Below are 13,922 nucleotides of genomic sequence, written 5' to 3'. Positions count from 1 at the left end.
GGCACTATTGCGGATGTGTGGAAGTCACGGTGGCGATGATGGACTTGTCCAAGGATAGAGGAAGAACAGTGTTCAAGATGGATCCGTGGGATGAACTTTCGAGGCGTGGAGGTGTAGGATGGATAGTGAGTAGTAGCGTCATGATCAGAGGCGAGAGGAGTGGAGGGGGCAGGGTGGTTATATAACTTTTTCCCTTCGACGGGCGGGAAGGGAGACATCGCCAGATGATTTCCGGAAGGAGACGAATGCAAGATACGATGAGTCTACATCCATACAATCAAGCAAGTAACGACAGGAGACAGGGTCAGGGCTGTAGGAGTAGGCATGGAGACAAGATGGAACCGTGGGGAAACAGGAGCAGAAAGAAGAGATGGGCTGGAGCTAACAAGGAGGTGTGACAATGACAACGTCGGACAGGCGTGTGTTGACAAAAGAGGGACGGGCGAGCCCATGTCTCTCCGTGTCATCTCAGCCCTTTTTCGCATCTGGGATTCGGTCGGTATTCGGTGCCGCGCCGGTCTGCGGTGTACGGGACACGGGGGGGTGGGGCGAGAGTCCTGACCAAGTTGATTGACGATGGGCCCGTGTTCAACGTCCGCGTGTGTACGTATGTGTGTGTGTGAGTATATGTGTGTGGACGGATGTGGGTGTAGATGCATGTTGTTGTCCAGGATACGTCTTCTTTACCGCATTTTTCTTCATACCGTGTACCCGTGCGGACTTTGAGACCGCATTGGCTACGTACCTCAGTCTATGTAGGTAGGACTGATGCAGGGTTCCGGGGCAGCCTAGCAGGCTTCATGTTGCTTGTTTTACGCTGGTTCTCCCCTTTGAAATTCGCGCGCCGTTTCGAGAGGCTCGAGCTGTTTGGGGAGGGGCCGGGGTGGTTAGGGTTGAGTGAGGCCCCATCTGATGAAGCTGTAGGGAGATGAATCGCGTCTGCGTAAAGTTGGGGAGTCGGGAGTCGAGACCCGAAAATGAGCGGAACCGTCCCGGGAACAGCTGGTCAGGCCGGGGGGGGCGCTGGAGGGTCCCCCTCACGCCCGTTAATGGGCAGTGAGAGTCTGAGTGAGCCTGGAAGGAGGTGATGGAGTGGTGGGGTTGAGAAGCGCGTTATCTCTCCTTTGGCCGCGGAAGTGTTCCCAGATTGTCCATTGAACTTTGACGGGAGCTAATCCCAGTCCAGTCTAAGCGCGAAAATGGCTCACAACACCTTAAATTCTGGCAGCGTGTGTTGCGCTGCGCCAGAGCAGCATGGCGAGCTTCGGTCTCGTCCGTTATGATATCATATGTCTATCAAATACAGGGATGGCTGACTTGAGCTATGGATGTATCCGGCATCCGTACCTTAGTGAGATGCAGCGCCGTTTCTTCGTTTCTGCGAATGCATCCGTCATATGCAGATACGCAACACCAGCATTGAGTGTTGAGAGTGAGTGAGTGAACGAGTGAGTAAGTGAGAGCCCAGGAGTGTATGAATGGGAGTGAGTGCCCATGAGAGAGCATGGCTGAGTGAGTGAGTGAGAGCCCAGCCCAGCCCAGCCCAGCCCATGGAAGAAAGAACGAGAGCGAGACTGATTCAGACTGACAGTTATGAGACTTGGCACCCAAGCGTCAGTGGCCATCGTCACCTTTGCTGTGCGGTACGTATTCCGCCCTGTGCTGTTAGGTAGGTAGTCTGTAGCTGCCTTGCAGTCCACCCCGTGGGTCCCGCGCATCTTTTTCCTTCCGCTCATATTTTCCCCCTCACTCAATTTTTCCCTCTTCTTTCATTCTCTCCGCATGGCCTTCTCCCGGCATCTCGGCGTCTCGCAAAGTCGGTGCGCTTTGAGCCCCCTTTTTCGTCCACAACCCTCTGATCTGACGGACGAGGTATTTCAGACAACTTTTGTGGTCATCTCTTCCAAACGACAGATTGGCTTGTGAACATTGATCCAATGTGAATGCCCTCGCTGCGATGACGCCGCCATGGGGCTGTGGCGGGTTCGCCAAGTAGCAAATCTTGGGATCAGCGAAAGCTTAACCTCTGCAGCCTGCCGGGTTTCTGACTCTGGCAGATGGTTGATCCAAGCCCGCCATGCAGCCAGCAAACGCTGTCTCTCTCTCCCCTCCCGGTGCGCTTTCGGCCCCGAACGGAAAAACAAGGGCCTGCTTCACAGCTGCCTTCGGTCATCGGTTGACAAGAGTCAAGCTGGGACCGGGGTGCGAGCCGAAAGGTGGGTCATCGGGCAATGAGCTTTTCAGCCCTAGGCCCCTGGCAACAGACTACAACGTACGGATACTCCTCCCAGCAATAGCTCGCAAGCTCGCGTCGGATGTCGGGGTTAACACCCCCCCTACCGTGGGGGCGCCCGCGGCGAGGCCGCGAGGCGCGAAAGGAAAAATGGCAACAAACAAATATCATAGAACGCATTCCCAACTATTCCCGGGATCACTACCACCACGACCTGTGGACTTGGGGGAGGGGGGGCTGAGGATACGATACTTAGTCCCTCGCCGTGGCTTAACGGAGTGGACGCTCTTGGCCTCCGAAATCACCTCATTCTCACGTCAAATCCTGGAATAAGCTTATGTCCCAAGCGCCGCCTTCGCTGCAGACTCCTTTGGTCCCGTTCGGTTGCTAGTTGCCATCACCAAATCTCACCCCGAGGGCCTACTGCTGCACCGAAGGCTTGGCGTTTTCTTCCGAGGCTTCGATGTACACTACTTGTCCAATCGTGTCTTGCCCCGGGCGTAGATCGGCATTGATCGGAGGGAGACGCTAACGGCATGCCGCATGTATATGCGGTCATGGTCATACAAGTCTGCTATTCTCTGTCTCAGCCGTTTAAAAATCCCATCTGTATGTCTTTGCGCTGGACACTGTCCATCTGTTGTTCCTGCACGACCGAATGATGGTAAACCGCGGCTACAATCACGAATGCCTCAGTGTCCGGTTCTCGGAGCACCGACCTCGAGACTCGAGACCAGCCCCCTCCCCCTCTCCTCGCTCGGCCACCGTTGGGAACACGGTTGCTGCCGTCATTCTTCGGCCTGGCGTCAAAACACACAGAGAAGAGAAAAGTCAAGCAGTTGGGAGAAGATGCTGATAACCACGTCCCGACATAACCGTTCGGCTGTCTGACTCGTCATCGGCTGGCGGGAAACTCTGTCTCATGGCCGGTTTGGCTCAGGGGGTGTGCTTTTGCTTACTAGATCCAAAGCATATGGCCAGGCCTGCAACGCTCCGGCACGCCGTCCAATCTAGATGAGATGGATGCGAAATGATGTAATGAGGCGCTGAACCTTTCCCATTTCCCCCTGCCTGTTTCCCATCCATTTTGAGCGAAATCACGACAGAAGCATGATCTGATTCTTAACCACAGGCACAGCACTGCACAACACAGGGGGAAACCCCTCACCGCCGCCAAAGACCGGGAAAAGAGCGGGTTCAGGACCGATGCCGGGTCCACTCATGGCCGGTACCGCCGCGGAGTTGGCTGCGGAGTCCCGCACGGAGGCGGCGCCTTGAGACCCCCCCTGCACCCCCTCTCCGCCCGACGACGCGCAACCAGCAGGTCGCCCATGGCCGCCAACGCCTCCCTCTTTGAAACGAACTAGCGGGTAACGCACCCCTCGTAGCCGAAGGAGCTGCCCAGGTGTGCGCGAATCTCGGTTTGCCTGTCCATTCGCCCGTTTGTCTGCCTGGCTTCCTTGCCGCCGTCCAAAACATCAGACCAAAGTGAAGAAGAAAAGACGGACCAGAACCTCTGATCCGTACGTACCCCTGTCCACCGAACACCCCCCTCCTTGTCCTTCGCGACGCGAGCTCGTCCCCGAGGCCAAGCCACACGCACACGCACACATACAGGATCGTACACATGCCGACGTTGAACGCCCTGAACCCTGAATTGCTCTCGGCTCCCTGGTGTTCGGAGGGGGGGGAAGGGGGGCAAATCCCGTCCTCCCCGCCTCTTCGTACCAGCACGGGGTTTGTTTTCTATCGTATACGAGATGCGAAGAAAGAAAGGCACGCACGCGCCAGCTTCGTCGAGTCTGGCGTTCTTGCCTGTCTGACACGTGTCTGGCTACCCGGCATCATGCCGTCACGAACTCACGAACTTCTATTCAACAGGTCATGGACCGGGTTCGGTCAGCCACGCTTCATCACCCCCCCGCCGCTTCACCAACACGAAGCCGGCTTCAACGCCGTGGTGGTGTGAGGCGAATCTGGCGAGCTCCCGCATCGTGCCCGAATTACAACATCCCATCTCGCCATGGCGAACTCGACATCCCCAGGCTTCGTTCCGCTCGTTCGATGGTCTCGTTCGATGATCTCTCATCCCCATTCACATTCCCGTCCACTTTGAGCCCCCTCCCCCGCCCCTCGCATCCCGACACGAAAGCTTTGTACCATTCGCTTCCGGACCCCTGAAGTGCGTCGTCATCCACCCGGTCGCCACCAGGAGCACCCGCGCATCGTACCTTGCGCGCATTCCACCAACAAACCCACACAGGTGGGCATGCATCGAGCTCTATCTGCCTTGGCAAACTTGGCACACTTGGCGCGACCTCGACCGATTTTCCGGGGTAGATGTCGATCTTTTTGGGGGGGAGTGACAATCCAGTGCATGCGCAAGATGCTATTTTCAGTTAAATATCCCACGGTGGCGATTGTAGCCTACAAGATGGGTGGCTGACTGGCTTCCATCCTGATCCTGGGGGCTCCCTGGGGCCTCTCGACGTGTCAAAAAACTGGCCAATCGCCGGCGTACCATAACAAAGGCTGACCATCGTTCTTCGTCTCGGACCGGTACCCACGCAGGCACGCAGGCGAGGGAGCGGCTTCGCTGGCCTCTTTTCTGATATCGGAGAGTGACATGCTCCTTCCTCGTTACCCAAAACGCAGGGGCCTCGCCGACGACATATGCTTTCATCCAGGTCCGGTACCGAAACAAAGCCAGCCAGCCAGCCACTCATGGCCCACCGCCCTTGTACACAGCCAGCAGCAAGATACATAAACGGCCTGCACGCCATTGTCTGTCGGGGTAGGCGAGAAAGTACACTTTGGCCCAGTGGTCCAGGTGCGGCTTCTCCTCTACGGACGCGATTGCCATATAAGACTGCAACAGCCTGGCTTCCCTGTGCAGCGCGATATACCGCCATATCTTACCATTTTGCTATTCGTAATGACTGATACCAATTTTTTAAAATCCCACTAGGACTGTTGATTGTCACGAGCTTTTTTCTCAAAAAAAGAAAAAGAAAAAGTACGGCGTAGATCTTGATTTGAGCAACATGGAAAGAGTTAGATGGGGGGAGATAATTGGAGGGGGGTGCTGGGTTCGATCCTCGCGTCGGTCCCTTTGGTCTTTTTTTACCCTCCCTCCTGGGGCCGGGTTGGCATGCTTCAACACACTTACTTACTTCCCTTTCCATGGCAGAGCAACGCCATTTCAACTTTTAGACTTGTGATCTTCCACGAGTGTCGTGTTCAAGATGACCAGTAACCGCGGCAAAGCAACCAATGGCATGATCGCGGATCCCAACGCGAGACTACCATCGCCCTACTCTTAATTCACTACCAAGCGCCTCGCAAGAACCTACCTATCCCAATTTTCACCCATTGCCCAGAAACGCCCAAATCATCAAACATTATCCATACCTTGCCGTCGTCCCTTCATTCTACCAAGCCAACCTCGTAAACTCCGGACGTAGTGTCACACTCACGCACTGTTGGCGAAGAACTTTGTAATCTTCTGCGTCCCATCCTTCGGTTTGACAGGGCTTTTACTCCCGTTGCTCGTCGCGCTGGTCCTGCTCTGCCTCGTCTTCGAAGGCAACTTCCTCGGCGGCTCCTCGTCCAAGTTGGGCTCGGCAGCCTCCCGCTTGATCCCTGTCTTGGTGACCTGGCCATCTGCGTCTGCAGCCGCTTTGGCGATGATTTCTGGTACCGGCTGCTTCTTGTCCTCTTGCGAGTGTTCCACCTCTACGTTGGTCTCAACCACAGGTTCAGCTCTCGACTCCTCTTTGAGTGTTTGTTTGGCGGATGCGTTGGCAAAGAAGTTGGCAATGTTGGACTTGTTTTCCTTGCTCGCGACGGGTATGATGAAGGACGGCGAGTTGTTGCCGACCTTGCCGACCTCCTTGCTGACAGGGTAGCAGTCGAGCTCGCCGTCAAAGGGCTTCAGGAGGTCTTGCAGTTCTTTGGACCACTCGTGCCGTTTGGGGTCCAGCCAGGTCCTGATCTCCCTGGAGCCGGGGTTGAGGATGACTGGCATTCTGTCGTGGAGAAACCTGAGCTGCTTGTTGGAGTCCGTCGTGATGATGGTGTATGTGTATCGTTTGACGTCGGCATCTAATCGGATTTCAGCCTCGGGCGTCCAAGAAAGTAAGACGAAATGGGATTCAATGGAAGGGATAATCCGATCTCACCCTCATACTGTACACAGTCCCACAGGCCAGCGAAGCACATGAGCTGGCCGTCTTTGCGCTTGACGAAATGCGGCATCTTCTCCTTGCCGTTCTTGAGCCACTCGTAGAAGCCCTGGGCGACTATGATGCACCTCTTTCCCGCCTTCATCGTCGACCACATGCCGCCGGGCGTGCTGAGGGAATCGTCGCGGCAGTTGATCGTCTTGGAGAGCGTCGAGTAACCTGGGTCGCGCTTGGTCCAGAAGGGAATCAACCCCCACTGCATTGATTGCATCTTGTACCTGACCTTGTCGTCCTCACGGGGCGGTTCCGACGCGGCGGCTCCTGACGTCGTGGCTGTCTTTTCCTGTTCGTCGTCTCCCTTGTGCTCGCGGCGATGCCCCGCGCCACGATCCGGTACGTCGGCGCGATAGACGACGCCGTGGTAGCCCGGCGCAAAGTTGTACGTCTGTCGAGGAGAGCCCTGCCCCTCGTCTTCTGGTGCATCTTCGACGAGCATGTGTTCTTGCTCCAGCATGCGTCGGATTTGCGATGGGCGCTGCGCTCAAATTGCATCATTAGTGCCACTCTTGACTCGGCAACGCTACGCCGGTTGTGAGGGGGAGTGGAAGTTCACCAAGGCCAGGGCATATCTTCCACACATTATGGCGACACTCGATCTTTCTTTGCTTAGTCTTCCTGGTTGGTTGATGTGACCTTCTTCTAATCAGATTAGTTTTCCAGCAATGGGGGGGATCAAGGGCGTTGAACCTGGGGGTAGATTTGGCATTGATGTCGTCATCGAGACGCGGGCGCTGAACACGGAAGGAAAACGACTTGCGCGCCAGTGACACGATGGCACGTGACCAACGGGCTCCTCGACCCCTTCCCGGGACCAAGATCAAGATACCTAAGTCCGGGAGTATGGAAACGAACGAGGAACAAGACCGCAATGCCATATTTCATCTTTTTTATGTTGCGTTTTACATGTCCTTCGCCACAGCACTGGCTCTGTCATTTGCAGAAACCCCGGCGCCCATCGGACACAGTTAAACAGGCGACGTCGTGGTCAATACCTCTCTCTGTGCTCTTCGTCTCAATTGACCATTGTTCAAAAAGCTAACGCAATTCAACTCCTCCCTGGGACCCGTTACAAAATGTACAGTCCTCCTGTTAATGGACGCCGTGCTTCCGCGTGATAACATTAAACGCCGTGTGTCCTCCCTCAAATGTTTCGTCGCGACTTCTTCTTCAGCGCCGTCTCGGCCGCCCACGCATCTTCAAACGCCGTCTTGCGCTGCCCAACGTCTCCCTTTTCCAGCGCAAGCCGCCGAACCACATGGAACGCTCCCGTTCCCACCGTCATCGTCTGACCCATGATGATACATTCGCTCACACCTTCGATCTGGTCCGTCTTCATGCCAGCCGCAGCTTCGAAAAGATGGTCTGGCGTCTTCTCGAATGAAGCCAACTGCAGAACGCTGTCTCTCATCTTGGAGAGACCGAATCTGGTGATGCCGAGGACCTCGCCCTTGTACGTCATGACATCTGCGAGCAGCTGCATGTGACGCGGGTCAATGTTCATGTCTCCCATGACTTCGCCAATTTCGTAAGCGATCGTGCTTCTCGCGGCTTCGATGCCCAACACGTCTCGGCACTCCATCACGTTGTTCGACTTGACTCTCCGTCCCTCCACGCCTTCCGTGTTCATGCAAGCGAGAAGCCCGTATCCTTCCACCAGAACAGTGTGTGTCTCCTGCTCCGACGTCTGGATGATGGCACGGGTGGCCTCGGGATAACCCGAGATGGCCACCGTCGGTATCGTTCGCCGGAGGTAGTTGGCCCGTACCAAAAGGTCGCCAAGCTCGTCTACTGGCTTCGCCTTGATCGCCCGTTTGGCGGCGGCCGACTCGTCCAGCCGGACACGGATCTCGATTCGACCCGCGCCGATGTGCATATCCGACCTGGACACCTTCATCTTCTTGTGCTTGCAGATGGCCTCGGCCACATCGCCCAGCGTGATTCCAAGCTGCATGTCTGACAAAGCATCCATGTCCACCTTTAGTACGACGCTTCCCGACTCCGCGAACCACTCGTCTTCGATGTAGCTTAGAATATCCTCGACAAAGGTCTTTTCGATACGAGCCTTGACGATTCGAGCGGCCGTCATCTCCCTGTTCTGCACCAGCGGACACGTGATGACGGGAGTGCTGATGACCTTGGACGCGTTGATAATTTCCTTGATACGCGGCACACCCTGTGTGATACTCATACCGGCGACACCGGCGAAATGGAACGTCTTCAGTGTCATTTGCGTTCCTGGCTCACCAATGGACTGCGCGCCGACGGCCCCCACGGCGTGCCCAGGCTCGACGTGTGCTTTCTTGTACTTCTCCAAGCACAGCCGAATGAAGAGCTTTAACGTCGTCTCCGACATTTTGGCAACCTTATCGGCAAATGCCTTCTTGTGCCTGACCTCGTCCTCGTCGACATCGACGTCCATGCTGTCGGCTGTCGCAGTGAGCCCGGTCATTTCCATCAGGCGACGGAGCTTCTCGGCTCGGGCACCGACGTAAGACTCGAGAGATCGCAAGAAATCTCGGGCGCCTTCGTGCTCGTCGGTGTACCTCTCCTCCTCGTTGTCGTAGTCGAGGGTCAGATCGCCCAACAGAGACTTCCTGGGGTAGCGCGCCCGCTCTCGGGAGAGCATGTTGTCGCAGTATTTGACAATTTCGTCGGGAAGCAAAGCCCGTTCGTTGTTGTCCCAGGTGAGGTTCTCAGCGTGGGAAAAGGTTCGGTCAAAGTTGACAGGTTTCGCCGAGGCCTCCATGTCGACGGGATCCAGTTTGTCGGCACCAAACTGGAACTGAACAATACCGCCGCCCGAAGTCCGTACTGTGTCGTCGTATTGGGTTGAAAGATCTTCCAAAGACTTCATCAGTCTGCGAGACATGTATCCTGTCTCGGCTGTCTTGACAGCGGTATCGACCAGACCTTCACGTCCAGACATGGCGTGGAAGATGAACTCGGTGGGCAGTAGACCGGAGTAGAAACTATTCTCGACGAAACCCTTGGACGGCGGTTGCGGCGCGTTCTTGTGGAAATGGGGAAGTGTTCTGTCCTGGAAACCGTCGGCAACACGCTTGCCACCGATAATTTGCTGTCCGACAAGCGCAACCATTTGCGCCACGTTGATATTCGAACCCTTGGATCCGCACTTGGCCATGACCAGCGGCGCATTGTTCTTGCTAAGCGTCTCGATACAGTGGGAACCGGCTTGTGTTCTGAGCTTACTGAGAAGACCCGAGATGGAGTTCTCGAGGGTCTGCTCCATCGAACAGCCTGTAGCCTTCTCCAGCTTGTTCTTCTTGTACTTGTCAATCAGAACGTCAACCTCGATACTCGCATTCTTGACAAGAGTGCGCTTCTTGTCCAACAGCTTCTCCGTGGGGAAAACGTCACCGATGCCGATAGAGAAGCCACGGTTGGTCAGGTGCCGAGCACAGAGTTTTGCCAATCGGTTCATCGTAACGACTGCCGCATCTGGGCCGAAGTCTCGCAGGATGACGTAAAAGACCGAGTCCTTTTTACCGTCACCAACTGTTGACTTGTCCATGACGCCGCACATGACCTCGGAGTTGCGAATAACCAACCATGCGTCTTCGGGATCCATGTCGGGGCACTGTCCGGCCCTGGCCTTGTACTCTCTGCACTTGGCGTCCAGGTTGATCTTCACCGGGCTGTCCTTGTTGGGACGCATCATCATGCTGAAGACTTGCTTGCCGGTCCACAGAGCCTTGGGCTTTAACACGGCGGGGGGAGGCAAGTCCAGGTGGACTTTGCCATCCATCATGTGCATGCAAATGTAGGTGAACGTCTTGCGGTCGAAGAAGTTGTCTTTGCTGCTCAAGAGATAAGCAGCCGTGATGAAATCCTGCGTGGCAGCAATGACGGGCTCTCCGTTTTTCGGCGTCGCCAAGTTGTGCTTGACACCCATGAGGTTGATGGCCTCGGCTCGGGCTTCTTCTGTCTGCGGGACGTGGAGGTTCATTTCGTCTCCGTCGAAATCTGCGTTGTACGGGCCACAAACACACTCGTTTAGGCGGAATGTCCTCCAAGGTCGTACCTTGACCAAATGACTCATGATACTGAGCTTGTGAAGGGATGGCTGACGGTTGAAGAGGACGATGTCATTGTCCTCCAGGTGACGTTCGACAACATCGCCAATCTTGAGGTCTTGAGCGACTTGGTTTCTGTTACCGAACTTCAGCGATATCTTGTAACCTCCGTCGTCCTTCTTGATGACTTGTTGAGCACCCGGCCAGATACTGGGTCCGTTGCGAACGCACTCCTTCAGCTTCTCGATGTTGTAATCCGACACTCGCTCCGGGTACGTCAGGTTCTTGGCGACAAGCTGGGGGACAGCAACTTGGTCGATACCAAGGTTAGGATCGGGCGAAATGACGGTACGGCCGGAGAAATCGACACGCTTTCCGGACAGGTTGCCACGGAATCGACCCTGCTTTCCCTTCAACCGCTGGCAGAAACCTCGTACAGCCTTGCCGAATCCCGGTTGCTGCAGGCCCGGTACATCACTGTTGACGTACATGGCGACCTGGAGTTGGAGATACTCCCACTGCTCCATGATGGTCTGTACGGGCGAGCCCTTCTGCAGCGCCGAGCGGATCATGCCGCTGACCCATACGATATCGGCGAGTTTTGTTGTAATGTCGTCCTCGTTACTGGCATTGTCCTGGGCGACCGAGGGTCGGATGCACACGGGGGGCGCAGGGAGGAACTGCCAGATGAACATCTCGGGACGGCCTTCCGCGGGATCCAGGCCGAGAAGCTCGCAATCGGTGGGGCTGATCATTTTGAAAAGGTTGAGGACCCTCAAAGGGTTCATGTCCTCCATGGCCTTGCGTAAATGCTTGTCCAACTCGGCATTGTTCTTCCTCGCCTCGCTGAACGACTCGTCGAACTTGATTTTACTCTCGGGAGGCACCTTCTTAGCTGAGGTGGACTTGTTGTATGTGACGAACTTGTCGTGGGCCAGCTTGAGGACGCCGACCTTTCTAATTTGACCCTGGACGGAACCGCAGTACATGCAGTTCTTGACCTTTCTACACTGCTCGTTGATACGTTTGCAAATCTGCGACCGTCGCAGATTGTCCAGAAGTGGTCGTCGGAGCTCTTTCAAGAAGGCCCGTTTCTCGGACTCTGTGAGGAGGACTTTGCCGCAATCCTGTTTTCCGTCAGGCGTGTTCAAAACAGACCAAAACCAATATGCTCACCTTGCAGATATCCTGCAATATCATCATGACGAAGCGCAAGTAGCCGATATGGAAGGCCGGCAGAGGAAGCCTGACATGACCGAAGTGGCCTGTGCAGTTCTGGAGAGACTCCTGGCATGTTGCGCATTTCCCCGTCTTGCTCGAGGTACCCTATGTTCGAGCGTATTAGAGAGATCCGACGGTGACCCGAGGGTGGGAAGTGCTTACGAGACGAGGGTCGAGTGGACCATGTTGGTAGGGTGCCCTGTTCTTCTCAATGTCGTATAGGAGGCGGTCGGAGACTTCGAGGACAGCTTGGTTCGCGATATCCTGGTTGGACCTGGCAACGAGCGGGATAGGTTAGCGCGAGTGCGTCATCGGGTAGAGTGCATCGCGTGCAGGAGGTTGGACTAACTGAATGCCAAACTTGATACCCTTGAAACGCTTGGGCAGCTTGTCGACAAGCTGGGACTTGACCGGAGTCACGGTGGTTGTGGTCGCCATTACGATGGGTGCTGAAACTGGGATTCAAATGACTGCGTTTGTCGGGTATGGTGGGAGAAAGTGGCGGTGGTGGTAGTGGTGGCGTCGGGTGAGTCAAGGCCTCGGTCGAGAGTGAAGTCTACCGGCGGCAATCGATGTTGATGGATTTGCGCATTCGCCGCTGGGTCATGATCGTAGTCCGCAAGCAATTGGTACGGTGCTCGGAGGGAAGGCGGAAAAGTCGGCGCGACAAGAGTGCTAGGGCGAGGCAAACATTAGGGGTTGGGAATGTTTCGCGAGCAGTCCGAGTTTCTGTCGTCGTCCTCGTTGTCTTCGTCGTCTCCGTCCTCGTCTTCGTCGTCGTCGGGTGGGCGATGGGCTCTGGGAAATTTTGAGAAGATGGCACGCGAATTGTAGCGCGGGACATGGAAAGAGGGACGCACTGCAGGTCGTACCCCACCATCAAAAAACGCAGCCCGCCCCACCACGTACAGTTTTCACTAGGGAGGTTGGCACAGTCTAGATTGGAGACTGAGACGGCATAAATACTTGTCATTTCGACGAACAACACAGAGGAAGAGATGGGAGGAACAATATAAGAGCAAATGTTTTCTAGTGATAAACTACAGAAACATAGTGCGCTGGCATATATCTTGCCACTCTAAGGCTGTTTCTACAATCTTAATTCCTGCTACTGTACTAATCATTGAGGCCATCTAGGGTCTCTAAACACAGTGCAGGACGAAATACACGTCTCGATGTAAGTGCTTAGATTAGGAAATTAGAGGGTACGGCGGACTCGCTTCTCGCCAGAGATGAGGTAAGCTGATGGAGGAGTCCTTTCCACCGACTATTGCTGCCCCGCGATCACAGGCGTCAGAGGTTCGGCTAGTCAGTTGACAGTGCCTAGGTAGCTAGGTAGATAGTAAGGTGCTAAGGGGCTACCTACCTAAGGTAGGTAGGTAGGTAAGCAGGGAGATGCCCAAGGGCTGACTGTCCCCTCGGCATACATTCTACCGTTAGTCGGCGTCTGCCACCGCCCACCGCCCATCTACACGGGACTGCAAAGTGCGTCATGGGGTCCGTCCCTCCGAGCTGGGGAAGCTCATCCCATGCCCATGTTGCAGGCAGCGCAGCTTACTGGAGAGAAGGGAGAGGAGAGAGGAGAGAGACTGGGGCCTTCTGCGCCTTCATCATATTCTCGCTCGTAATCCGCATATTCTATCCTGTCCCTGGCCAAGCAAAGTTGTCTCTCCTTCCATACGTGCCTACCTACATACATATTAATACCCAGCTAGGTAGGGAACCTAAGGTACATACAAAGAAGCACACGTTGTCCCCTTGAACAGGCGAAATCCCCCCTTGCCTACAGGCATCGCCTTCTAAACACTTCCACTCTCGCCTTGCTCTAAATAAAGACAGCTTTTCATTACACCGTATTTCCCTCCTTCCTCTGCCTCTGCCTCTCTTCCCCCCTCTCTCCCTTCACATACCTACATTACGTAGGTACCTAGGCTGCTGCCGACACCTCAACCTTGCGACCTGCTCCAGCCTGAAACCAGCATTCCTTGCTCCAGCCCCCAACCAGCTCGAAGCTTCTCCGAAACTGCTCTCGAAACCTCCGTGCCGCCCGCCCCGACGCTCACGCCCTCCCTGCTTCAGTGACGCGATTGCTCTCTTATCAAGTGGTCGTTTTCTACCCCTCGTCTGTCAAGTTGGCGTCCGCCGTCCACCGCTCCAGACGGGCTTGGGAACGAAACTTCAGACCTCCGA

At 55.4% G+C, this 13,922-nt stretch overlaps 2 protein-coding genes across 2 annotated transcripts; both read right to left on the bottom strand.

Moving 5' to 3' along the window:
* Window positions 1-5,705: 5,705 nt before the first annotated feature.
* CH63R_09458 (Carboxylic ester hydrolase) lies at window positions 5,706-6,913 on the bottom strand (the record flags this gene model as incomplete). The annotated part of the gene is made up of 2 exons (XM_018304432.1): window positions 5,706-6,337; window positions 6,415-6,913. 2 exons carry the CDS (start codon window positions 6,911-6,913, stop codon window positions 5,706-5,708), a joined length of 1,131 nt encoding a protein of 376 aa, XP_018156455.1.
* Window positions 6,914-7,618: 705 nt separating this feature from the next.
* On the bottom strand, window positions 7,619-12,170 carry CH63R_09457 (DNA-directed RNA polymerase; the record flags this gene model as incomplete). The annotated part of the gene is made up of 4 exons (XM_018304431.1): window positions 7,619-11,638; window positions 11,688-11,837; window positions 11,895-12,006; window positions 12,082-12,170. The coding sequence occupies 4 exons, from the start codon at window positions 12,168-12,170 to the stop codon at window positions 7,619-7,621; spliced, it is 4,371 nt and encodes a 1,456-aa protein (XP_018156454.1).
* Between the last annotated feature and the right edge of the window lie 1,752 nt (window positions 12,171-13,922).

This window comes from Colletotrichum higginsianum, chromosome 6 (assembly GCF_001672515.1).
Source record: "Colletotrichum higginsianum IMI 349063 chromosome 6, whole genome shotgun sequence".
Taxonomy (NCBI): Eukaryota; Fungi; Ascomycota; class Sordariomycetes; order Glomerellales; family Glomerellaceae; genus Colletotrichum; species Colletotrichum higginsianum.
Note: the sequence above shows the minus strand (reverse complement) of the source record. Positions and strands in the feature narration are given on the sequence as shown.